Source organism: Acomys minous (assembly GCF_964271855.1).
Source record: "Acomys minous genome assembly, chromosome: 14".
Classification (NCBI taxonomy): domain Eukaryota; kingdom Metazoa; phylum Chordata; class Mammalia; order Rodentia; family Muridae; genus Acomys; species Acomys minous.
In genome coordinates this window covers 46,437,088-46,462,304 of record NC_140496.1, presented here as the reverse complement: position 1 = coordinate 46,462,304, position 25,217 = coordinate 46,437,088, and the positions used below count along the sequence as shown (strand labels likewise).

Below are 25,217 nucleotides of genomic sequence, written 5' to 3'. Positions count from 1 at the left end.
TGGAGTTAAATAAATAAGAAAAAATTTTTCAAAGAAATGGAAAGAAAACACGTTAAGGATTATAAAAGTTATATTTATTCACGATGCTACATTTATTGCATTCCCTTAGAAAAATGGAGAACTGCTTATGTACCCAATTTGCACATATAAAACTTTATACAAATGACATGTAGCACATAAAGGCCTCTGGGTATTCCTGCTTCAGGGTCTCCAGTTTACCAAGTCTATTCCATAGAAAATAAAAACTGGAATTACACTCCATCTTGCTACTAGGACTTAGAAGTTATTTTAAAATATAATAAAATAAAATTCTCATTTACTCTAAAAACTCAAAAATACTATAAACTGAGAGGGTACATTCTATTAGTATTGTGACAGTATGACAAATTCACACCTCATTTTGGCTGGGTCATTCAAATTAAAAAAAAAATCACCTTACTTCTGACATTATCTTTCTAAGTTGTGGCTGCTGTAGGCCATTTGTCAAAAATATTTACTAAATACTTTAAAAAAAAAAATCCCTTTTACAAAATAATACATCGCCTTAAGAACCAGAAAATATTAAATGTCTTTGGCTATACAACTAAAAAAGACCATTCATCCTACAGAATAGGGCACATTCCTGTCAGAACCATAGGAACAGACAGTGTTAACAGAGATATGCATAGAAAACATTATAACTTGTGTTGCCTTCCCCCATTCTATAATAAGCAAGATGCAGTTTACACAATCTCTCCAGGTGAGACTCAATAGTACTACTACCAAAAAAAAAAAAAAAAAAAAAAAAAAATTCTTTTCAGCAAAGGCAAAGAATGTGAAATAAAATAATTACACAACTAAGTGGAAGAGAACAATCAGATGTTATTTGTAATTGTTTTTTACTTGTTTGCTTGTTTTTAAGCCATACAAGTGTTAAAGTAGTAGCTCATAAAAAGCCACAATCCTCACAAATGTAACTATTAGAAAAATAAATCAAATGAAACATTTATTAATAAATGAAGCCTGTTTTATTACTTCAAGTGTTAATAATAAAAAAAAAATTTCAGCACAGCTGTTGCATTTAAAAAAAGTGAAACTACATACTATGTTTCTAGCTCAGTAAGCAGATGGACCTGATGTCTTTGAATGACATAACAGTTGAGCACTGTACAGCACATCTTATGAAGACCCGTAAATTAAACAACTACTAGTTAGTGATTATAAGACAAATATGTGTTCATAGTTTCAGCTTCTTTTTCCTTCCTCGGCCATCAGGGGCACCATCCATTTTACGCTTCTGTGTCTATAAACAAACAAAAGGATTAGCTCTCGTGAAGATAAAAATAATACAAATAATTAACATATTCTCATACAGCACATTCGTAGTGACTAGCACACAACAGGTCAGTACGACTTTTCTCCAGGGATCAAAACAAACCTTTCAAACCCACCATAAAATCTCCAAGTAATTGACTGGTGTTAAATAACAAGATGCCTGCCCCCTTCTGAAGAACACTCACCCTGCTAGCATTCTGCTGAGTTCAGGAGACCATCATAGAACCTGTAAAGCTACCACTCTCCTAATAGTCCTGCAAGTCTCCTAGAATTTCAAGAATTCTCAAGAACAGGTGTGCACTCTTGGCAGTCAGAAGACATACCTCCAACAGGACAACATGCTTTTCCACATTTAGTGCATCAAATTTAGTTTATATTTTCAGGTGACTCAAATGTATTATTTACCAAAAAAAAAAAAAAGTGTAAATACTTTAAAAGGTAGTTGTGGTGGGATTTGCTGGACAGAGGGCTAGTGGGTAAACTGTGTGTCCAGAAAGCATTAGAACTTATGTTCTAATCCTGAAAATGCCGGGAAGAGAAGAGGTGCACAGGACAGCCAGGTTAGCCAAAACAAGCTCCAAATTCACTGAAACTCTCATCTCAAAAAATAAGACAGTACTTCATTTGTCATGCCAACCTGTGCCTCACCCAGTGAGAACTACCACACACACATGTATGCATAACACACACACACACACACACACACACACACACACACACACACACACACACACACCCTGTGTCATTCACATAATCTGTACATTTTACAGATTCATGAATACTCACAGAAGGCTTTGGTCCTCTTTTCTTTTTCTCTGCCTTCTCCTTTTCTTCTAGCTCCATATTTTCTCTTTCAATCAAAGTAATTAAGGTATTACACCTCCTCTGGAGCTCCTGCGTCATAAATATACATGATAAACTTGTTATTCCAACTACATGTCGTCAGGACTTCGATCTCTAAATAAAGGTGTTTTAACAAATACAAAAAGTGCCGGGTGGTGGTGGTGGCAGCGCACGCCTTTAATCCCAACACTCAGGAAGCAGAGGCAGGTGGAGTGCTATGAGTTCAAAGCCAGCCTGGTCTACAAAGTGAGTCCAGGCCAGCCAAGGCTACACAGAGAGACCCTGTCTAGAAAAACAAAACCAAAACAAAAACAAGAAAACAAATACAAAAAGCATTCATATTCCCAGTAGACTTTTTAAAAAGGCAAAAAGAAGTTAACTTTTACTCATAAACCATGCTGTGAGGATACAAAAAACCAAGTATTTAATGTTTTTTACTTCATTCTTTAAAGGGGCACTAAAATGGTTGAGGATATCGCTCAGTGGTAATGTGCCAATAAGCAAAAATAAATAGTAGAGCTCCATACCAGTGTATGTTCCTCACAAACTGTTCCTTCACTTATCATGCAGGTACCAAAGCAATGAAAATAAACAATCTCGCACTTGCAATAACTATGCCTAGAAAGTCTGGACTCCTTATATTTAACATACATAATTCAAAACCAAAATCAGCTAGAACTTAGGAGATCAAAAATATTTTCTTTAAAAGCATTATCATCTTTAGTTTATGGCAGTAATATGCACATGGCTATGAAGTCCACGATGACTTTAATCTACCTCCTTTCTCTGCCAATCTATGTGGCCCCCCAGAAGAGATGCAAAGAAGAGTAATGTGGAAATAGCAGATAACACTCACTGAAGTAAAAATTCGTTTGCATCACTGTCTGCTAGCAGCTCATTTCCTTACAGAACAAAGATGTTTTGTTTGCCTGCTTGTTTTAATGTCTTGTATGAATAAAACCTTTACATTGGCAACCACAGTAAAATAATTCTGAACTACTTGGGAGAAGCTCCATGCATGGCTTAGTAATATCTTCAATCAATAGAGATAGAAGGCAATAAAGAGCAAAGTTGTATTTCCTTTAAAAGGTATAATGCAAAGCCAGGCAGTGATGGTGAACACCTTCAATCCTAGCACTCAGGAGACAGAAGCAGGCAGGTGTCTGTGAGTTCGAGGCCAGCCTGGTCTACAGAGCAAGTTCCAGGACAGCCAAGGTTACACAGAGAAACCCTGTCTAGAAAAAAACAACAAACCAAAAAAAGTATAAGACGGCACACACACACCACGAAGTGCTGCACACTGGGCTTTATCTAGTATACTATAATACACATACTGTGGTACACTGAATCCTTTGAAGCCCTGGACAAGAACTATGTGTCAATTATTTATCACAATAAATAATTGTGAGGGGGGCTGGAGAGATGGCTCAGAGGTTAAGTTAAGAGCACTGGCTGCTCTTCCAAAGGTCCTGAGTTCAATTCTCAGCAACCACATGGTAGCTCACAACCATCTAAAATGAGATATGGTGCCCTCTTCTGGCGTGCAGGCATACGCTGTATACATAATAAGTAAATAAAAGAAAAAACTTGTGAGGATCCTTTAAGTACAAAATTCCTTATCTATTATATAAAAACAATACCTTATATAAAAGAAGCACAGGAGAGCTTATAGCAACTCAATCTTTGAACTATTTGCTTATATAGTATAGTATTTTCAGGATAGCTCTGCATGCTACGGTAGCCTAAATGCCAACTGAACATTTGACTACTGAAAAATACATGGTCCCCATGGCTATGTACATTAACAAAATACTTCAAATGCATAGTCTGCTTACTGCAGTATGTTTCAAACTCAGGACTACTCAATCTTTGTACTTTCACTACTCTAACAAAGGTCAAACGTGCTAAATAAAATACCAGAGGTAAGACACATTTCAAAAGTAAACTTTCTTGAAATCTAATTTAAAGATGTCAGAAATGGACATCTTGTTAGAAACAGCCAGACATTGAATTACAAACAAAACCCAGTCTTAAATCAATATACCAATCAGCCATCTTAAAAGACCCCAGATCTAGCACCCTGATGGGCAGGTAGAGCCTGAAGCACATTCTTCTCTATAGAACTGGACTCATGAATCCAAAGGCAGCACTTCTCCTCACTTAGAACCTGATTAGTGCTATCGCATGAAGTAATGTTAAAAAACCCAACATTAAAGGATTTCAAATTGCCTTTCATGTTTTCAAATTGTGGCTGTGAATAACAGAGGAAATTACTTAATATCTGAAACTAAAGACAAATATACTTCAAGGTTAACAAATACTGAACATACTTATTCTGAACTCTGCTGCAACACACAAAAAACCTTGGACACTCACCATTGCAGTTCTGGACTTGAGAAACCAATCAAATCTGAACTGAGGGGAGTTTCGAATGCATTGTCGTAATTCATCATAAACATTTTCTTTGTCAAATCCAAGTTTGTGCAGCATACAAATAAGAAAACGGTCCTCTTCTTCAGTGTAGTTTTTTCCTTTGTTAGTACCATATGATATTCTTAGCTGATGAAAGGGTGCTTTGTACCGTCCAATCTACAAAAGTTATATTTTATATATATTATATAAAATACAAGTCCTGTATAATCCATAGTTCAAATTTACTTCGGTATCTCGATAATTAACCATCAATGTTCCAATTTCCAATCAGAATTTCCTATCTAGATACTCTCACCTGCTCTTTGTCCTGCAGTACTTTTATACTTTCATAGTGTTTCACTGTTGTTATTACTCTGAGAAGTGAGGCCTAAGCTTTCTAACACTTATGAAGCAGAGTCTAGCACATTTAAACCAGCCTATCAACTTAATATTTAGGTAAACTATGCTACCAAAAGTTATGATTTTTTTGAAGGAATTTTAATTTTTGAATGGTAATTTCTGTCCCCTTAATATGGTTATGTCATCATATTAATGGAGTATAGAGTTATAGTACCTACTGTACTTAATATACAAAGTACCTTTGTATCTAGTGCTTTCTTGATACTTATTCTTCTTTGAATTCTTGCCTCTCCCCTTTCAATCTGAGCCATAATCTTCTCTATGTCCTGGAGCTCATTGCATCTTTCCCAGAACACGGCTGTTGAGTATAAAAGAACAAATAAAGGGAGGAAATGAAAAAAATATTAAAAAACAAAAATGTCCAAAAACTTTTTATTCAACTCCCAAAGACTGACAACATTCTTACATTAATATAGTAAAATTATTACCTGAGTATTCAATGACTTCTTCTGGAGTTTTTCCTTCTACTTCTCTGGCTATATTTTCAATGTCATCACGACCCCATTTCTCATTGGCTTTGATAAACTGGTTAAAATCTCTCTTATTCCAATTAGTAAACCCCTAAGCAGCAATAAGCAAAATATTTAATCACAGTACATAGGACTTAGAAAATAATGCTATCATACTTTCAAATGCATTTGATATACAGGGGGAAAAAAGCCTATTTGACCTTAACTAAGAGTTTTGGAGTGGTTAACTTTCCACGCATACACTTTTGCCAGTACATTATATATTTCTCAGAACCCTGGGCAACCAACTCTCAGTGGAAGACAGAAATTCCACATGAAAAGGCTCCATGACACTTTGCTTTAGCTTTGAAATATTATTAGGAGTTTGGAAGGAAAAGTAACAGATAGTAAAAAGGAGCAAGTACAAAACTACAAGAAAAACAAAGCTTAAAAGATACAACATATATGAAGTAAAAGTAAAGAAGAGATATTGGGGTGGTAAAAAGTAAATGGAAAAAGAGGGGCAGGAGAAAGGAAAAAAAAAAAAAAAAAAAAGAACAGTAAGTGACAGGGTTAACCAAAACTAAAGCTATAAGAAGTCTTATGGAAACCTACTACTATATGCAAACCCTATGAAAGAAACCATATTTTCAGAGAGCCAATGAGGTGGTACAGCATCTAAGTTACCTGCAGCCAAGCCTAATGACTTGATTTCAATCCCTAGAATCTACATGGTAAAAAGTACTGACTCCTACATGTGTGCACACACATGAACATAACTGGATTTGTTTTTTAACAACCTCTGAACAAGGTGTCCTAGATGGGTAGATAATGCTGATCCCATTTCCAGACATGGGATACCTCCTCTAAGTTGTTGGTCAGGAAGGCTCCAGAAACTCAAAGTATAAGTTACTGCAATGTCCTGGGGCCCACCAGAACTAGATGGTGAGACAGTACACAATCTGGTTGCAGGACATAGAGAACTCAAACTGGGACTCAGGGAAGCTTCTTCCCTGCTGGCTGGCATACTGTATGTGCTATATATAAACTAGTGCCAGAAGTGCTATATCACAGAAAAGGAGACAGAAAGGATATAAAAGCCAGACAAAGAGAGCTGTGAAATGCTACCCTTCTGGCCATAACAGACATTATAATCACAAACGAATGCCAATTACACATCTTTAAGCTCAACTAGTTGTGAAAACCAAATGCAGCAGAATATGTTGAAGCTTCCCCATGTTTAGTTCCCTCCCTTGCTTCTCCTCAGTGCTGGGGCTGCAGTTAGAACTGTGCTAGAGAAGCACTGCAGGACTGGGTTACACTGCCAGCTCCAACAGACATACAGTATTTCACTAAAGGACGTAATATGTGTTCATCAAGGGTTATACCTGTGTCAGAAGCTTCTCTTTTTCCTCCAACTCCTCGTCATTAAGGGGCTCTGCTTCATCAATTTTAAGCTGTTCTTCTTTCTGTGCCTGTGCTGCATTAGGTAGGTCAGGACTCCGAGGCACCTAATAGGATGTTTTCCAATACCATCAATTCGTAAATATTAAGACGCTTAATAAATTCTTAACAAAATTAACATTATATATTTTCTAATATATTCATGAAATTGATTAATTGCCAATGTCACATCTTTAAAAAGTATTACTCATGAAAGTTTTTCTTTTCGATGAAAACTCAGGAAGTTCATTACTAGACATGTAACACTAGAGTAGAGCAGGTAACAGTATTTCCTACTAGGCTCAAGTTAGTTAAACAAATGTCAATAAGCAGTTTTGCCCTAGTGGTTCTGAGTAGAAAGCACACAGGGAAGAATTTCAATCACCTTGTACCCAATAGTCTTCCTGTAATACAGAATTTCTTTTTCCAGTAATTCAAATAAACGGGGGGGAAAGAACTGGAAATCTTGAACATTTGGTTGTTTTGGAGGTCGAGGTGCCTAAAGAAACATAAAAACAGTATTGTCCATTAAAAAACAATACACACACACACACACACACACACATTAAGTGACTTCCTAAACCATAATAGCCAATTCTAAAAAGAAATAGAATTTACCATAAAAATGAACTGACAAAATTTAAACAAATTCAAAAATAACGAAAACATAATTTTCAATTTTATTTTGTTGTAAAAATTTGAGAAAACAATTTCACTTGCAGCACATTTACACATTTCCATGCTGTCATCTTACCTTGGGTGCTTTGGGCTCACTAACACGAAGAGCTTCCCTGAAATATGCGTCCACAGCATAGTTAGCTTTTCTTTCTCTTTTAGGTGGTTCAATCCACTCTGTGAATGCAATCTAGGATATGGGAAGTAATTCAAATCACTAATTTCAATATACACAACAATAAATTATATAGTGATTATAAATAAAAATATATTGGCATAATACTGGACTAAAAATTCTATAAAGATGAAGACTATGGTATTTTTTATACTATGTAACATAGAAGACAAAATCTATAAAATAAAAAAATCTATAAAATACTATAGAAATAAACTGTAACCCAAGTAAGTAGAAAAACAAACATTTTCTTAGAAAAACTGAGACCATGTTTAATACTTATCTAAATGTTAAGAGATATGAGAGATATTTCTTCTATATAGCACTTGACAACTTCTCTCTAGTAGCAAATATTGCTAATGAAACTAAATCATTTTATTACCAATCAGTTCAAGTTCTAAGAAAAACAACCTGTGGCCTTTTTTATTGCCACTTAGTTTACTTTCAAATATTCCCAATTATACTCACACTATATAAGAATGTGTTCAGTAACAGTGTACAATGAACTTTATCATATAGATTAAAAATACTCCAAAACTAGCTAAGTGGCTCACATCTGTAATGCCAGCACTAAGGAAGTAGAGGCAGGAGATTAAGAGAGTGCAAGGCAAGCCTCAGATATAACGGGAGGGAGGCCACCCAGGGCTGTGCTAAGACCACTGTCCCTCCTCTAAGTAAATAAATAAGCAAGTCAACAGCTACATCAGCGTTTACAAGCTACCACACTGCTTAAACAATGAAAAACCTAGGAAGGGATAAACACAAGACTGTTCCAAGTTTTCATTAAAATTCATTCTGAAATAAATACCTTTTGTTTTTCTCTATAGTCTTCTCCTTCAAAGTTATAAACACTGGACTCTGTATCCATTGTAAAGTTTCTAAGTGAACTTTCACCCATCTTGGAGAGCTTTTCATTCATTTCTGCAGTCTATAGAGGAAAGAAAAAAAATCTTATTGAGAACAAAGTAATCTTAAGACCTGTAGTCAAAACAGATTATAGACTTTCAGGACTGAAAAGAGGGCTCAGCAATTAAGAGCACTTGCTGCTTTTCCAGAAAACCTGGTTCAATTCATAATGCAGCTCACAACTATATTCAACTCCAGTTCCAGGGAAATGTAGTGCCTCTTCTGGCCTCGTTGGGCAACACTCACATTCATGATGCACAAACACATACACATAAAGTACATTTTTAAAAAATTAAACTACAGTACACAGAAGCTTGATTTTTTTTTAAAATAGAAAAACAATGGCAATTCACACAGGAAATCATTTCTCAAATAGTTTTGGTCTAAAGGAAACGCCAATTCTTCAAACTCTAACAGGCAGTCTATTCAGAAATGAGATCAACCTGGACTACAGGAGGATTTCTGGCAGCTAGACATATGCCAGCATTCCTCAGGAAGTTATCAAGCCGGTTGTTACCAAAGGGAGTCATTTCCCTGATCTCTGGCAGCCTCCCTATCACTGTACTTATCAGCGTATCAAAGCACGTGCTGGCCTTCAGGCTCCCTCAGGTCACAAGTACCTGCTACACAGTTCAGAGTCCACGCTACCATGCTGTACCATGCTGGCCTCCTAGCCCCTCTATGTAAACATCCCTCCTGCCAGCTGCTCATCCTTCTTACAGCCGAGCTGCTGTCAGTACTCCTCCCTTTGTTGCTGACATTGTCACTATGCTTCCCTACTCTCTGCTGCTCCCCCGGCCCTGGCCATGATGCTCTGCTGAACATGTTCTTCCTCTGCTCTGGACTCCTCCAAATGCCTCTGGCTGTCCTCTCATATCTACAATTAAAAAACAAAACAAAACAAAACCCAACTTCTCCTTAATCATACAGTCATGTGTGACTATGGAGAACAGTCGTGTGTCAGTTCATTCATAAAGTATTCCTGTTACAAACATCATTTACTATGCATCTCACCTTCTTTGCACCTCTTTCCAAAATACCATCAATATCCTCATCAGTGATTTCACTTTCTTTTGAAGCAAACACATGTGTGGCGCCATGTCGAATCATTTGAAGCATTTCATCTTTCCCAATTTTGTTCAGGTTCTGATCTACAAGCCTCCCTGAAAAATAAAAATTATGTTGTATATTAATTACTGTATTTTACTATAAATTTAAAAAATATTAGAAGTGTTATCTATTTCTCTTTACTGTTAATTTACAAATAATCAAACTCACTATTACAATAAATTTAATGCCTCACTCTTTTCAAGCAGACAAGTTTTTAAATATTTAAAGCTTACATATGTTATCAACTATACACTGGCTCAGTAAAATGTTCTTTGAAGAATGAAGTATTTAAAAATCAAGTTGCTGAGTACAGCGGTACACACATTTAATCCTTCACTCAAGAGGCGGAGGCAAGGCCTGGTCTACATAGTGAGTTCCAGGACAGCCAGAGAGCCACACAGTGAGATGGTTTCTAGAAACAACAGCAAAAAAGGAAAAGAAAAGCAAAGTTGAGAGGAAATCTTACAAATTTTAACATGTAAACATTACAAACATAAGGAATTTTGTATTTAAAAAATGCTATTCTTAGCCATCTTTCCCAGTCAGTTTTTTCTTAGAAAACTGAAATACAAAAGTCTACATTGTGTTTAGATTTTACATAAAAGCAGGTGTCTTTAATCCTAATACTAAAAAGGCTGAGGTAGGCAAACCTCTCAGTTCAAGGCTAGTCTAGTCTATTTAGCAAATTCTAGACCAGCCAGGGCTACATACAGGAGACCATTTCAATCAATCAGTTAGTTAGTTAGCTAATTAATTTTTTAAAATCACAAAATATAGATGTGATAAACTCAAAAGATTTTGAAAATGTATTTTGATCACAGATAAGAATCAATATTAATAAATTAAGATCTTCAGCTGGTAGGAATTTAGCCAAACGATTTGTGTTTTCACAAATACAGGTCAAGTATGTCCTCCTAAAAGCTGATCTGGTATAAGGACTTGAAATTTCCTTCAATGGAGCTAAATAAAGCCCCATCCCTTTCTAGTCCTATGGGTCTAGTCAAGTCTCCCCCCTAAAGCTCCTTGAAAACAATAACACTTGACCTCAGCAGCAAGAACAGTGCTTGGCATCTGATAGTCACTTAGGAAATAGTTCCAGACAAGAACAAAAGTAAAATACATTTTGTCTTTCAATTCTTCAGTACCCCCTAGTGCTTATAAATCATCACCACAGCTCAATTTAAATTATGCTATGCTGAATGTCATATATTTTATATATTTTCCCACTTAATTCTTAAAAAACTTTAGTATTAGGCCAGGAGTGGTAGCACACCCCAGAACTCAGGGGGCAGAGCAGAAGCAGGCAGATCTATTTAACTTCCAGGTCAGCCTTGCTACAAAGAAGAGTTCCAGGACAGCCAGGGCTTTAATACACAGAGAATCCCTGTCTTGAAAACAACAATAACAACAAATTTTTTAAGTATTGCTTTTATTTCCACTTAAGTGATGTATGAGGCTCATGTAGAAGAAAACTGCTAGCAAATACTAAAATCAACTTAAGCTCAAAACTTAATAATGAAATTAAAGTTTAAAACAGCTGGAATATAAGACTTCTGTCTTAACTGTGTAGCTACTCTCCAGGTGCTTAACATCCTCCCTCAGAAAGCATTGGACAGAAATATGTTGCTGTCAATCCAACTTAAGGAATTATCTATAGTTCTAGGCCTCACCTTGTTGAATGACTATCGAATCCAGTCTGAGCTTCATCTCAGCACGTTCCACTATTCTTTCTTCTACAGTGTTATCAGTTATAAAGCGAAACACCCGGACAGTCTTCGTTTGTCCAATTCTATGAGCTCGGTCCTAGCAAAATTGTATTTTATGTCATTTTGAATATAGTTAAAAAGTGAAATAATACAGAAACATGTACACTGAGAAGCAAAATCATTAAATATAAAAATATAACACCTACAATATGGAGTCATATTATTTCACCAAATTTAATACAAAGAAAGCTTCCTAAAACTAAAGGAAATCACAGTTGGTTAACAGGTAAGACCAACTACGTAAGTAATACAATGACACTAGCTAACAGGCAGGATTGTCACATAAGTAACAATGACACTACTAACAGGCAGGATTATAATAAATTAATTTGAATGTTAATTTCTGTTAAGTTCTGTTAAGTTCACAGACATCCCTCCAACAAACACCGTATTTATCAATTTCCCATAACCACCCTTACAAAGAATACAAAAGTGACTAGTGAAGATAATTCAGAGTTGGACTTACAAACACCCAACACATTCTAAGTCAAATCTGTACATTCCACATTAGTCTGTGGTTCATGTATCTTCCCAGCCTCAAACTCGATCAACTTCCTCATTCTGAGGTCAGACACAAAATGAGAATAAGTTTTAGGCATCCCAAGTGGCAGTTGAACTACCTGCTCACAAACTGATTTCCCTTTTCTCTTAAAGCACAACTATATTCATGTTCTCTTTCAGCAGAGAATTCAAAATACCTTGACTGACATATTCTATTAAGTGACAATGAGTGCTCAACTTTAAATGAGAAACCTTCCTCAACCCCTGACCCCATTCAAGGGTTCTCTAAAAACCTCAAAAAAGAGGTGAGAAGGAAAAAAAAAAAAAAAGGTGGGTGAAGGAATCTGAGAGCCAGAAAATGGTGAGGAATGCTATGGCCTACCTATAACATGTCTACTACAGGCATTGGCCTATAGCGGTTATGGCTACCTGCCCAAAATCAAGGCCATCAAAATCCCAGCTACTTCAACTCCTATCCCTAGCCAAGGAGCTATTGGTAAGGAACTGCTACCAGGGGAAGGGAGAATCTTTTCTCTGGGTGTAGCCACTGGTAAGTTGCCCTTGCTCCACTAGATGAGACAGAGGCAGACAGACAGACAGACACACACACACACACACACACACAGAGAGAGAGAGAGAGAGAGAGAGAGAGAGAGAGAGAGAGAGAGAGAGAGAGAGAGAGATGAAGTTGAGAAGGGAGTAGGATGAGTCCAAGAGTGGGCAAGGGGTATGGGAGATGTATATAACCAAAATAAACTTTATAAATGTAAGATATTATCAAAGAATAGTTTATTATATATTTATAAGAATAAAGAAAGTTATGGGCTGAGAAAACAGTTAAGCAGGCAATAAACTTGTTGCCCAAGCCTGATGACCTTAGTTCAATCCCTCAACCCCCAACCCCATTCAAAGGTTCTCTAAAAACTTCAAAAAAGGGGTGGGGGAAAAAAAGGTGGGTGAAGGAATCTAAGAGCCAGAGAATGGTGAGGAAAGAGAACGGATTCTCGAGTTGTCCTTTGGCCTCCACTTATGTAGCAGGTAGAGATGTGTTGGCACTTTCTAAACAACTAAAATTTTAAAAAGTTCTACTAGGTTAAATCAGGATATTTGCAGAAGGAACATACCCTAAGATATTTACTAAGCACAAAGTATTACTTGCCATCTCTTACCATAGCCTGAAGATCAACTTGGGGATTCCAATCTGAATCATATAAAATTACTACATCAGCAGTTGCAAGATTGATGCCCAGACCACCAGCACGTGTGCTTAGCATAAAAACAAATTTTGTGCTATTCGGTTCATTGTATGCATTGATGGAGTCCTATGGAAATAAAATAGCAAGTGTTAGAGTTTTTTGTTATATTTGTTGTGGGATGGGATTTTTTTTTTTTAAAGACATGATCTCACTATGTAGCCCCAGCTGGCCTGAAACTCACTATGCTAACCTCCCTCTGCCTCCTGAGTGCTGGGTTTAAAGGCATGCTCCACCACACCCAGCACTGGTGGGATAATTTTTATATTGCCCACACTGGCTCAAGCACCTGCTCTTTCCAAGCAGCTCTGACTACAGGTTTACACCATCCTCAGTGGCTTAGAAAGTTATTTTATCTAGAGCATGACAGCACATTATTATCAATCCCAGCACTCAAGAAGAGGCAGAAAGATCAAAAGTTCAAGAACATACTTGACTACACAGTGATTTTCAGACCAGCTTGATTGATTATATATAAGTCACTGGTTCGATCCTCAACCCTCATGTGGCAGCTCACAACCACCTGTAACTTCAGTGCCCACTTCTGGCCTCCTTGGGCACCAAGCACATACAAGGTACAGACAGACAGACATGTAGGCAAGACACCATACACACAAAATAAAATAGGTATAGAAGGGGGAAAAATTGTTTTTAATCCAACATTATAATACAATATAATCATATATTAAATTGGTACATGTAATAGAATATGAAAAATAAAGTGAAATCGTTTAATCTGACTTTTTAATTCCCCATCCTTCTTTACTTACTTGTCTCTCATCATGAGGTGTCTGCCCATCCAGCCTGCAGTACTCATAATTTCTCCACATGCAATAATCTTCCAAAATGTCTAATACCCTTGTCATCTGACTAAAGATTAGCACTCTTGAACCTGATGAACATAAATAGCCCATTATCAGAGCCTTCCAATACAGAAAATTTTAATTTATAAGTTTAAGGCTAAGCAAAAGTAGGACAAACAAATCACCCATCACTTCCAAGTTACTTATTTGGTTAAAAGGATAAAAATGACATCAGTAAATACCCATGTCAGTCATTCTCTGCCTATCTTCCATCATGGAACAACAACAAAAAGAGTGGCATGTGTGGGGCTGGAGAGATGGCTCAATGGTTAAGAGCACTGCCTATTCTTCCAAAGGACCTGGGTTCAATTCCCAGCACCCACATGGCAGCTCATAACTGTCTGTAACTCCAAGATCTGGCACCCTCACACCAATGCACATATATTAAAATTAAATAAAATATTTAAAAAAAAAAAAAGAGTGGCATGTGTACAGTACTAAGGCAACTGTCTGGTTTAGGACAGTAAACCACTAGCCTATGACCTCATTTATAGTTAAAAGTAGTATTCCCCCACGACACAAACAGGATCCCCTAGGCTCCCCAACACTAAACCTGTAATATCATTCTAATTATGAAGACACATTTTAACTCTGCAACAGACCACAAATTGTGCCTCATTTATACCAGAAGTCCTTCACTTACCTGCAATTCAGATTATTCTATTGTTTTCCTCACACGTCAGCCATGGAACACACGACAACAGAGTTGTTTTGAAAATAACTGATTATGGTAGGAGCCTAACTCAAGAGCAATGCTGACAACCCGATACATTCTTTAACCCAAATGTGTAAGGATGTTCTGGTCTCCATCTCCTTACAGGGTACAATGTAACTTTCATTAACGTTAAATAGCCTACAGGTTCCTGCCACTTCTACCTACCAAATCAGTTCCTTAATTACTCACGTATTTCCATTAAAAAATGCAAAAAAGTAAATATAAGTAGCCAATTCACTAACAAGTACAATGGTGTTTCTGGCTGTCATTACAAGGTCCATCTACTGGTATACCCATCTTTCCTTTAATGCCAGCACTCAGGAGACTGGGGCAGGCCGGTCTCTCAGTTCGAGGCCAGCCTGATCTAAAAAGTGAGTCCAGGGCAGCCAGGTCTCTTACACAGAGAAAACCTGTCTCAAAAAACCAAAAACGTAACAAAAAACAAACAAAAAGAAATGCTTTGAGTACATGTAATGATATTTAGGCAACAGAAAAAAAACCATGAACACAACACCACTGTCTCACAAAGGACCTGGGAAATGGGTGTGTAGGAAAGACATCCTGGTATCTTATGTTAAAAAGACGCAACTTCTAGGAAAGCTACAGGAAACTGAATGTTATCTACTCTGCTTATTTACCAACTTCTAGAAGAGTTAAGACCTAAAATTAGGGAAACGGATTTGGTTGAAATTTTTACAAAGTTCTTTAAATAAGTTCTTTAACACCATAAACAGGTATTTCAAAGTGTTGTGTTTCATCCTCCTAATATTAGAATTTTCAAAGTTTTCATTGCTTTTCAATTTAATGCCAGTAACAAAATACCTTGTTCTTTTAGTTTAGGGAGCAGCTTGTCTAATACCACCATTTTGCCACTGTTGGTGACTAGATGCATGTCTGTTGTGTATGGTGGACCAGGCTCAGCTCCATCGAAGAGATACGGATGATTGCAGCATTTCCTCAACTGCATCAAAATGTTCAATAACCTCATTTTGTCCATCTTCCCTGCTGAGTTTAATATGTCTATATCCTTCATTAATATCCGAGTATACCTATTAAAAACAAAAAATATCACTTAATGCGTGACACTTTGCATACTTAATCCCCTTACCCACCCCACCCACAAAATACTTAAGAATAATTTGAAAAATCGTTGTCTGAAGTTTGCTTCCTAAATTGGTACAACACAGATTTAAAAGTCCATGTTTATGTCCCATCATTAAATGATGGATCATTGTACTGTATATAATATAGCTGGTGTGCCATCAATTTCTAAGGTATGGCTATAATTTTTTTCACTTTTTCATTGCCTATAGTATTTTAATATTCACATTTATGCCCTTGGACCTTAAGAACATTATTTTAAATGTTCAAAACAGGCTACCTGTATAAAAATAAGATAGTGTGATACAACATTTTCATTTGATTCCCCCCCCTCCCAGATAGGCCGTCCTAGACTCGATTTATAGACCAGTCTGGTCTCAAACTCACAGCAATCCACCTGCCTCCCAAGTGCTGGGATTAAAAACATGCATCACCGTGCCAGGCCCTTAATTGAGATTAAAACAAAACAAAACATTAAGTTTTAGACTTAATTTTAGTATGCAATATTTTGTTTAAAAAAAATTACTCATTTTAGATGGGTGGCGGCGGCACACTCTTTAATCCTAGCACTTGGAAAGCAGAGGCAGGTGGATCTCTGTGAGTTCAAGGCCAGCCTGGTCTACAAAGTGAGCTCCGGACAGCCAAGGCTACACAGAGGGACCCTGTTTGGGGGTAGGGGAGAGAGATTACTCATTTACAGTCACGAACATAAAATATTTCAGTAAACAGACTGCATATACAATAGCTGTTCCATGAAAGTATTTGCTTAGGACCAGGCAGTGGTGGAGCATGCCTTTAATGCCATCACTCAGAGGCAGAGGCAGGAGGATCTTTTTTAGTTCAAGGCCAGCCTGGTCTACAGAGTTCTAGGACAGCCAAGGCTACAGAGGAAACCTTGTCTTGAAAATCCAAAAATAAGCAAATAACTCGCTTAACAGATATCATCATTTGTGTAAGAATACTCTAAGGCATTTTTGGACAATTAAAGAAAGCCTAGTTATGCACTTCTCAGAAGTCACCCCATCACTGAATGATACCTGACTGTGCCACACACTGGGTAGCTAGTGCAGCATTTGAGTAAGAGAATTAAAAACTAAAAAAGGAGGAAGAATCCTGAGAGGCTAAGGTATGATGACGAGACTGAATGTGATGTGACGTCAGCATATGTATGTATAAATACAGAGGAAAATGTTTGTCAATTATAGCTATAAGCTAAAGTCAAACCATAAAGTCATTAATGCATACTAAGAATTTAAAAACTGTCTGGCAGTAGTGAATAATCTATGTCTAAAGATTAAATTCTTAGTCAAACTGAATGTTTTGAACAAAGTAACTTGAATGGGCCTAAAGCAACATTTAAAGTACCATTCAGAGATTTCATTACAATTCTGACCAACAGAGGAGGCTCACGTTTAATAACATCAGTTCACACTGACATCAACTCATTCCCTGGCTCAACATTTTATAGCAATACAGGGCAGACCTAAGTTCTCTGCTAAATAGCGTTTCTAAAGCCCTGAGGACATGGACAATAAATAACTCGTCCTCTACAGGAGATGTTTTTTCAGACAACTTGCCTAAGTCTGTATACAATCATCCTTCCCGTCCTTTTTCAACTCTGGCCCCTCAAAGATCCAGTCTGAAGACATGGTGAGACCAGTAAAGATGGGTGAGTGCCCACCTCCTCCCAGCCTTCAGCACTATGCTCATGTCACACAGTCTAAAGTTGTGCCATCTTTTCTTACAGTCACTGTGCACTGACTTCATAGTTATGCTTTCTACCCAAAGGAGGAAAAAAGTCATGTTGGAAAGAAGGGATTCAGTGGAAGAATAAATGTGGTAAGAAAGGACAAAGGAGTATGAATATGATCAAAATACATTACATATGTGTAAAATTGTGGTAAGTACATTTAACAAAATAAGCCACCAGTTTCTAGGTTTTTTTAAAAATTGTACTTATCTGTAAAACTTTTCAAAGTAAAACTTAATGCTAAAAAGTGAGACCAGTAAAATAGTTAAGCAGGTAAAGGCACTTGCCACCAAACCTGACAACCTCAACAGACCCACAGAGCCCACCTGCTAAAGAGAAGCAACTTGTAGACTTCCTGACTTCCACACATAAACCATAATATGGAAACGTGCAGACACACATGCACACACAAATTAAATGCAAAAATTAGAAGTCCTTAAAGACTAATACTTTTTCAACTTTTAAATTTTGTTCTATGAAAGTACGAAAATCACCAGGCATCATTACTACCATTTCATAAAGACATTTTATACTTGTTATAATTTTAGCATATACAAAAAGTATTTTTACAACAAATACATATAGCTTTACGGATTAAAAACATTAAGCTTTGCCACATGGTGGTGTAGTACGCCTTTAATCTCAGCACTCAGGAGGCAGAGGCAGGTAGATCTCTATTGAGTTCCAGACCAGCCGGATCTACAGAATGAGTTCCAGGGCAGCCAGAGATACACACAGAGAATCCCTGTCCTGAAAAACAAAAGGCAAGGCAAAGCAAAACAAAACCAAACCAAAAATAACAACAAAACCCACTAAGTTTTACATCTACAGAGGATTGGAAAGGTGGTTTACAGGTTAGAGCACTGGCTACTCTTGAAGAGGACCCAGGTTTGAGCCACACAATGGCTCACAGCTGCCTGTTACTATTTCAGAGGAGTGCCTGCCCTCTTCTGATCTCCACAGACCAGGCACTCACATGGCAAATTAGATATACATGCAAGCCAAAACATTCATGCAACAAAGGTAAATAAAAATATAAAAAGTTTTTAACTTCTGCTACACATTAAGTCAATATGTATGTATTTCTGTGTGTGCACATTTAAAATGGTATCTCAAGCTAGTCTCAGAGATACAGATGACTTTGTACCTCTGCCTTCCCAGTGCTGTGATTACAGGTGCACACATAAATGCCTAGATGATGACTGACCTCAGAACTTTATTCATGTCAGATAAACACTGTAACAACTGAGCTACATCCTGAGCCATAATTTTTGTTTTGTTTGTTTCCTGGATCTTGCTTAATTCTGTCCATTAGCTCTCATGACTGGCCAGCAAAATGCTGTACTTTTTAAATAGAGAAATTATAACTCAGTGTTAGAATAACTAAATTAAACCTCTAGTTTGTATCACTTGTCCAAAATAAACAGACAATTTATACCCACCACCAGACTATCCCTGAGCAGCAGAAAGCGTATCATAAGCCAGTCTGCTGTGCTGACTTGCCTCCTATCACCTGGCTTTTAATGAGCATTGCATTAGGTTAAGCTTATTCCAGTCAACAGAAATGCCAAAGACACAAATTAGGAAAATAAAAGACTGTAAAATGAAAACCTGGGGAAAATAGTACTGTCAAGCACCTCAGAATACATACCATTCCCTTTGCATTTTACTAAGACCCACATAGATTTTTACTTCTTTTTTTGGAGGCAAACTCTTTTCAACATCAGCTTTAATTCGACGAAGGAGGAATGGACGCAGAACCTTAGAGAAGGCAAAGAGAAGAAAGGTGACCTTATCTGTAATATTGATATTATCTCAAAAATCTTAAAACTATGTACCAAATACACGGAAAAAATCTGTTTGAATAACATGTAATTTTAAGCATTTTCCTGTTCAAAATACATCATTTATTACTATTGGATTCCTGAAGGGTAACAATACAACTTCACCATTTACTCTATATATGAGTATTTATAATACTTGCTAGAGTCTCATAAATTCTAGAAAATGGTGTTTTAAAACTATTTTCAGCATTTCTAAATCATACTAGTTTAAAAATTAGTTTCTTGTACACATATTGCTCAACACTGCTGAAAAATGGCTACCCTACATTAAGCACTGTATGACAATCTTTTAAATAATTACCCATTATTGCAAAAGCATTCAATGAGACAAGTGTAAAAAACCTACTTTAGTTTAGTCTTTACCAAGTTAGCATATCCATGTAATCAGACACTCTACAAATCCTTGAGTTCCTCCCAGTCCTTTCCTAACAGAAGGCAATATTCTTACTTTTTAAACAACATAGATCAGTTTCACCTCTTATTTTTAATTTTAAACAACACATTATTTGTACATATTACCACTCATAACTTTGTTTCATTCAATGTTTGTGACTGATATCTAGGTTTTGAAAGTAGTATTCTTTTAATAAAATTTAAATTTTAACATAATGATAAAATTAAAAATTATCGTTACATATTCTTTGTTCTAGTTTTACTGGCTTATAAAGATACTGACTATATCACATAACAAATTTAAAATGGGTGAGAAAACCACCAGCAACTCTTGTCCGATTATAGCATGTAACAGAAGCTACTCTAGGTCAAATACCAGCTACTGCCAAGACAAGAAGACCGAAGGCTGTCCAGCTAAATGCAGCTTGATAAACCCAGAAAGAGTCAGCTAAGAAATCACCAGATAGGGCTGGAGAGATGGCTCAGTGGTTAAGAGCACCGCCTGCTCTTCCAAAGGACCAGGGTTCGATTCCCAGCACCCACATGGCAGCTCACAACTGTCTGCAACTCGAAGATCTTACACCCTCACACCAACATACACAAATTAAAATTAAATAAAATATTTAAAAGAAATCACCAGATCACCCACTGACGCTGAAATTATTAAAACGCAAGCTATTAAGGTAGAATTTTGTAGAGAATAAGGGAGTGGTTCTGTAGCATTACACAGCTGATAAATCATTCCTAAGAATACTAGGCTGTTTCCAAACAAACAAACAAACAAACATTATCATGTGCATACTGTTCATGATGCACCTGCTATGGAACACATGTGGAAGTCAAGAAAACAACCATGTCAAATCAGTTGTCTCCTTCCAACTTGGTATGAGATTTAACTCGATGTCAGGGATTTAACTCAGGTCACCAGGCCTCCTATATATCCCGTTCACCACAGGGCCAGACACGGCAGTGGGGATTTCAGATTGCAATGGCAGGAGGATGAAGTAGAGAATACTATTCCTTTTCTGTTGAGTTGATAAGCATTTCAAACTATTCTAAGAAAAACTAACAAAGATATGGAAAAACTTGACTCTGTTGCATAGTGCTTTAATCTGCTCTACCTACATGGACCTAGACATTTACTCAAAGGAAAGCCATAAAGTAAAGGGTAAGAGGGCAAAGTAAGAAAAGAGCCAAATTCTTTTGCCTTGTTTTTCATCACTAAGATTTTAGTGGGCATGGATGGCACACGCCTTTAATCCCAGCACTCAGGAGGCAGAGGCAGGAAGATCGCTGTGAGTTCAAAGCCAGCCTGGTCTACAAAGCAAGTCCAAGACAGCCAAGGCTACACAGAGAAACCCTGTCTTGGGGGGTGGGGGGGAGAACCCAAGATTGTATCAACCCTCTAACCTTTCAAGACTTTCAATCCTTTGAATAAGAAAAATCTAAGCAGTAGTTAAATGCTTGGCTGCTGCCTGAATTAAAAGTTCCTAGAAGACTACCACTACTCTCAGATGTACTTAACAAGAAATCTCAATATACAAGAGAAGTAGGAAAAAAGATCAACCTGGCCTAAGGGCTCACACCTATAATCCAGCACTTGGGAGGCTATGGCTAGAGGACCACCTAGTTCAAAGTCAGGTAGAGGGGCAAGGCAAAACCTTGTCTTAACAAAACAGAAGAGGGAAAGGGGAGAAAAGAAAAAAAGGAGGAGATGAGAAAAAGAAGATAAAAGAAGAAAACTACCCACTGTGCCAGGCACTGTGCAAAGTACATGAACTCCAGCCTTTGTGCTTACAATCCAAAGTTCCTGTAGAAAGTCCCGCCATGTCAGAATGCTCAAATGACTAAAGATGGAATAAATAGGTAAATACACAAAGTGTCTAGGCTAGCCTCTGCCTAGACGGTCAAAAAAGGAGGCGGTGGATATAACTGAGTCTTAGGCTACGTAAAAGGAAATCAGGAAGAAGAGATTCCTTTACACACACACACACACAAACAACAAAGAGTAAGTGAAACTAGCAAGATGTTTTCAGTGTATCTATGTAAAAGTACAACTAAAGCTGGAATATTCTAAAAAGATTAGGATGTAAGGAGAGGCAAGCAGAGCATGATTTATCTCCCAGAGAGCTTGTGCCATGTTTACGGCATTTTTATTGTCACAAGTTGCATTGAGGAGAAGGTACTAAGGATGCTGTTCTCTTCCCCTCCTATCCCTGCACAGTATCCAGGCCAAGATATTAAAAGATGTGGAAAAGCTCTAGTATTAATTAACAGTTATGGTATCTTATCTGCCTTTTACCTATGAAGTGAACTACACAGTAAAACAAAAACTGTATCAACTCAACTCACAATGCAGGATTAGTTGCCTTATGTACACTCACTATCTTTAGAGACAGATATCCACTGGTCCTTTCAGATATCAACATGTCAGATCCTATTACAGAATCTGAATGAAACTAAGCTTTAAGAATTTATCTATTCTGTCATCAAGTACTGTTGTATCCTTTTCACTATACTTTTTGTAACTTGTAACTAAGAGACTACTTTCTTCATTACACTGAAAGTACATCCTAGGTTCAAATACAAAAAAATGATCACATCATCTCCCTAATGTCATTTCAAACAGTGGATTTTAAATCCAAACTGTAATTTTATACCATACTTCTGTTAGCAGTAAACTAATTAAAATATTTTCTCATTGAAAGTATGTCCTAGCCAGGCATGGTGGCTCACACCTGTAATCCTAGACTCAGGGAGGCAGAGGAAGGAAGATCTCTGAGTTCTCCTGGTCTATGGAGTACAGGACAGTACAGGCTACACAGAGAAACCCTGTTTTGAAAAACAAAACAAACAAAAAGCATGTTCTAACCATACTTACCATATGGAGCCTCTCAACTAACTTTTGATCCCCAAGGCAATTATTTGTATCAAACCAGGAATCAAAATCCTAGATCAATAAATAAAAAACATCCTGAGGTCAAAGACAAGATTAAACACAAATGCCGTATAACACCAGCTATAAAAATTATTTCTAAAATTACCTGAGTTGTAAGCCACAAAAAAAAAAAAAACCCAAAAAACAAAAACAAAAACCTCAAGCCCTTCTTTCTCAAGAATGTTAAAGGGCAAATAGATGAATTATATTCTCCCTAAGCATTTTTTCCACATATAACATGGATTCACAATTAAGAGTCTAAAAGCTTGTTTACAGACATAATTACAATACACAACTCAAGGTTTCCAGAGTAATGTTCATCTCATTAATTAACCTAAGTGAAACTGAGATTAAAAGCATTGTTACTATTTAGATAAGATCTGAGTAAGGACAATTTCCTTAACCAATATCCTGAAATATCTATTATAAATTTGCTATGCTAAGTAAATATCTTATAACCACTGTTATAACTGAGAGCTTTAAGTATTAGCCTAGCAAGAAAACCAAATCTTGAAACTATCTCTAAAATATCAAAATGTTAAAAAAAAAATTAAAGCTTTCAAATCGAATGTACTTTTTCCAGACAAATTTCTGTTCTTTCTAACATAATCTTTAGCTGGGTGGTGGTGGCACACACCTTTAATCCTAGCACTTAGGAGGTAGAGGCAGGCAGATCTCTTGAGTTCGAGCCCAGCCTGGTCTATAGAGTAAGTCTACGATACCCAAGGCTACACAAAGAAACCTAGTGTTGAAAACCAAAGAGGGGCAAAACCTCACAATGTGTAAAATATATAAAAATACTTGAAAATGCTTAAAAACAAGCATTTAGGCTAGAAACATTGAGGCAAAATTAGCCATTCCTGATTGCCAAACAGGAATAAGAATATACCATCCCAGATGTAAAAGCTGATGGGAAATGAGATGAAACCGAAGGCTCAAAAGTGAATTCTCAGAATATATAATCAACTTAGTAGGTTAGTAACAGGCTAGTTACTTAAGTAGAAAAAATTAGTAACCATACCAAATAGTGCTATTACTAAAATATTAAGTAAATCTAACTAATTAATAATTTACATTAATAAAATACAATTAACCACAAAAAGAGATGCTTACATCAGCTGAGTTAAACACGTCTGGTAACAAGAAGTTTAGAAGTGACCAGAGCTCGTGCAAGTTGTTCTGAAGAGGCGTCCCAGTTAGCAACAGCCGATTTGTAGTCTTGAATTCCCTCACTATTTCTGACAACTGAAAGGACCAAAGACCATTATTACAACATCCCAATTAAGTATCAAACCCTCAGACACAAAAAAAGTTCATATCAAGTATCAAATTACCTTAGATTTTTCATTTTTTATCCTGTGAGCTTCATCTATAACTAAGTATCTCCAGTTAAATTTTTTGAACACAGACTTCTCTTTAATAAGCATTTCGTAAGATGTGACGCACACATCCCACTCTCCAGGTAATAAAACATCCCTGACAAATGCAGCCTGTTAAGCAACAACAACAAAAAAGTACATCACTTAATTCCATTATACATTAAATTCACTAACAAGTAATCAGATACAAACAAGACATGAGACTATTAAGCAGAGTGGCTACTAAATAAGCATTTTAAGTTAGCTATCCTACCACTAAAATTACTTCATTGATCAGTTTTAACTTAGTTTCAAAAAGCTGAAGTGAATCAGAAAATTCAGTGGCCTAACTCTTTAAAACGGCTTTCTACAATTTCACTAGGTCTTGAAATCCTCAAGAAGGAGGCCTGTGACAGGGAAGACTGACAGTTGGTCGTAGGCAGTTTCACTCTTTTGATGGGTAGCTGTTATTTTATAGATAAGGATATGAAGTAAAAAGCAGAGAAGTAGTTGAGTCCCCCGAACAAAAAGCAACTTGGAAACTTAGAATAATCCACATGTCTGTCTATTCCGGGGGAAAGAAATCTAGACTGCTGCTGGAGAGCTGGCTCAGTGGTTAAGAGTATTTGTTGTTATTATAGAAGACCCAGGTTCAATTCCCAGCATCCACATGGTGACTCACAACCATTCAGAAGTCTAGTTCCAAGGTGTGACTCTTTTCTTGCCTCAGTGAAAATCCAGCATGCAGGCAAAGCATCCATAAATATAAAGTAATCTTAAAAGAATTAATCTATTCTAATTAAGTATAAAATCATTTAATATCATTTAATCAATGAATACAATCTATTATCTCCAACTTCCAAATCTAAGTTCTCTATTCTTAATAGTGTCACTATTTCCATGACATCGCCCCAAAAAGATGTGGCTAAGAAATCAATAATTTAACTCATATTTGTGTAACGGCTCACCAAATTACTAAACTGAGTCA

The 25,217-nt window shown here is 36.8% G+C and overlaps 1 protein-coding gene across 1 annotated transcript in view; it reads right to left on the bottom strand.

Moving 5' to 3' along the window:
* Window positions 1-52: 52 nt before the first annotated feature.
* Window positions 53-25,217, bottom strand: part of SMARCA5 (SNF2 related chromatin remodeling ATPase 5) — a 37,784-nt gene continuing 12,619 nt past the window's right edge. The window contains exons 7-24 of the mRNA XM_084757472.1: window positions 24,206-24,361; window positions 23,985-24,116; window positions 22,815-22,883; window positions 19,348-19,457; window positions 15,668-15,894; window positions 14,038-14,159; window positions 13,184-13,336; window positions 11,418-11,550; window positions 9,652-9,800; window positions 8,540-8,659; window positions 7,636-7,746; window positions 7,267-7,380; window positions 6,827-6,949; window positions 5,418-5,550; window positions 5,169-5,287; window positions 4,534-4,746; window positions 2,101-2,208; window positions 53-1,282 (exon numbers count right to left, since the gene is read on the bottom strand). Coding sequence (XP_084613598.1) covers window positions 1,217-1,282; window positions 2,101-2,208; window positions 4,534-4,746; window positions 5,169-5,287; window positions 5,418-5,550; window positions 6,827-6,949; window positions 7,267-7,380; window positions 7,636-7,746; window positions 8,540-8,659; window positions 9,652-9,800; window positions 11,418-11,550; window positions 13,184-13,336; window positions 14,038-14,159; window positions 15,668-15,894; window positions 19,348-19,457; window positions 22,815-22,883; window positions 23,985-24,116; window positions 24,206-24,361 — 2,358 coding nt within the window. The 3' untranslated portion in view covers window positions 53-1,216. The remainder of the gene's footprint in view (window positions 1,283-2,100; window positions 2,209-4,533; window positions 4,747-5,168; window positions 5,288-5,417; window positions 5,551-6,826; window positions 6,950-7,266; window positions 7,381-7,635; window positions 7,747-8,539; window positions 8,660-9,651; window positions 9,801-11,417; window positions 11,551-13,183; window positions 13,337-14,037; window positions 14,160-15,667; window positions 15,895-19,347; window positions 19,458-22,814; window positions 22,884-23,984; window positions 24,117-24,205; window positions 24,362-25,217) is intronic.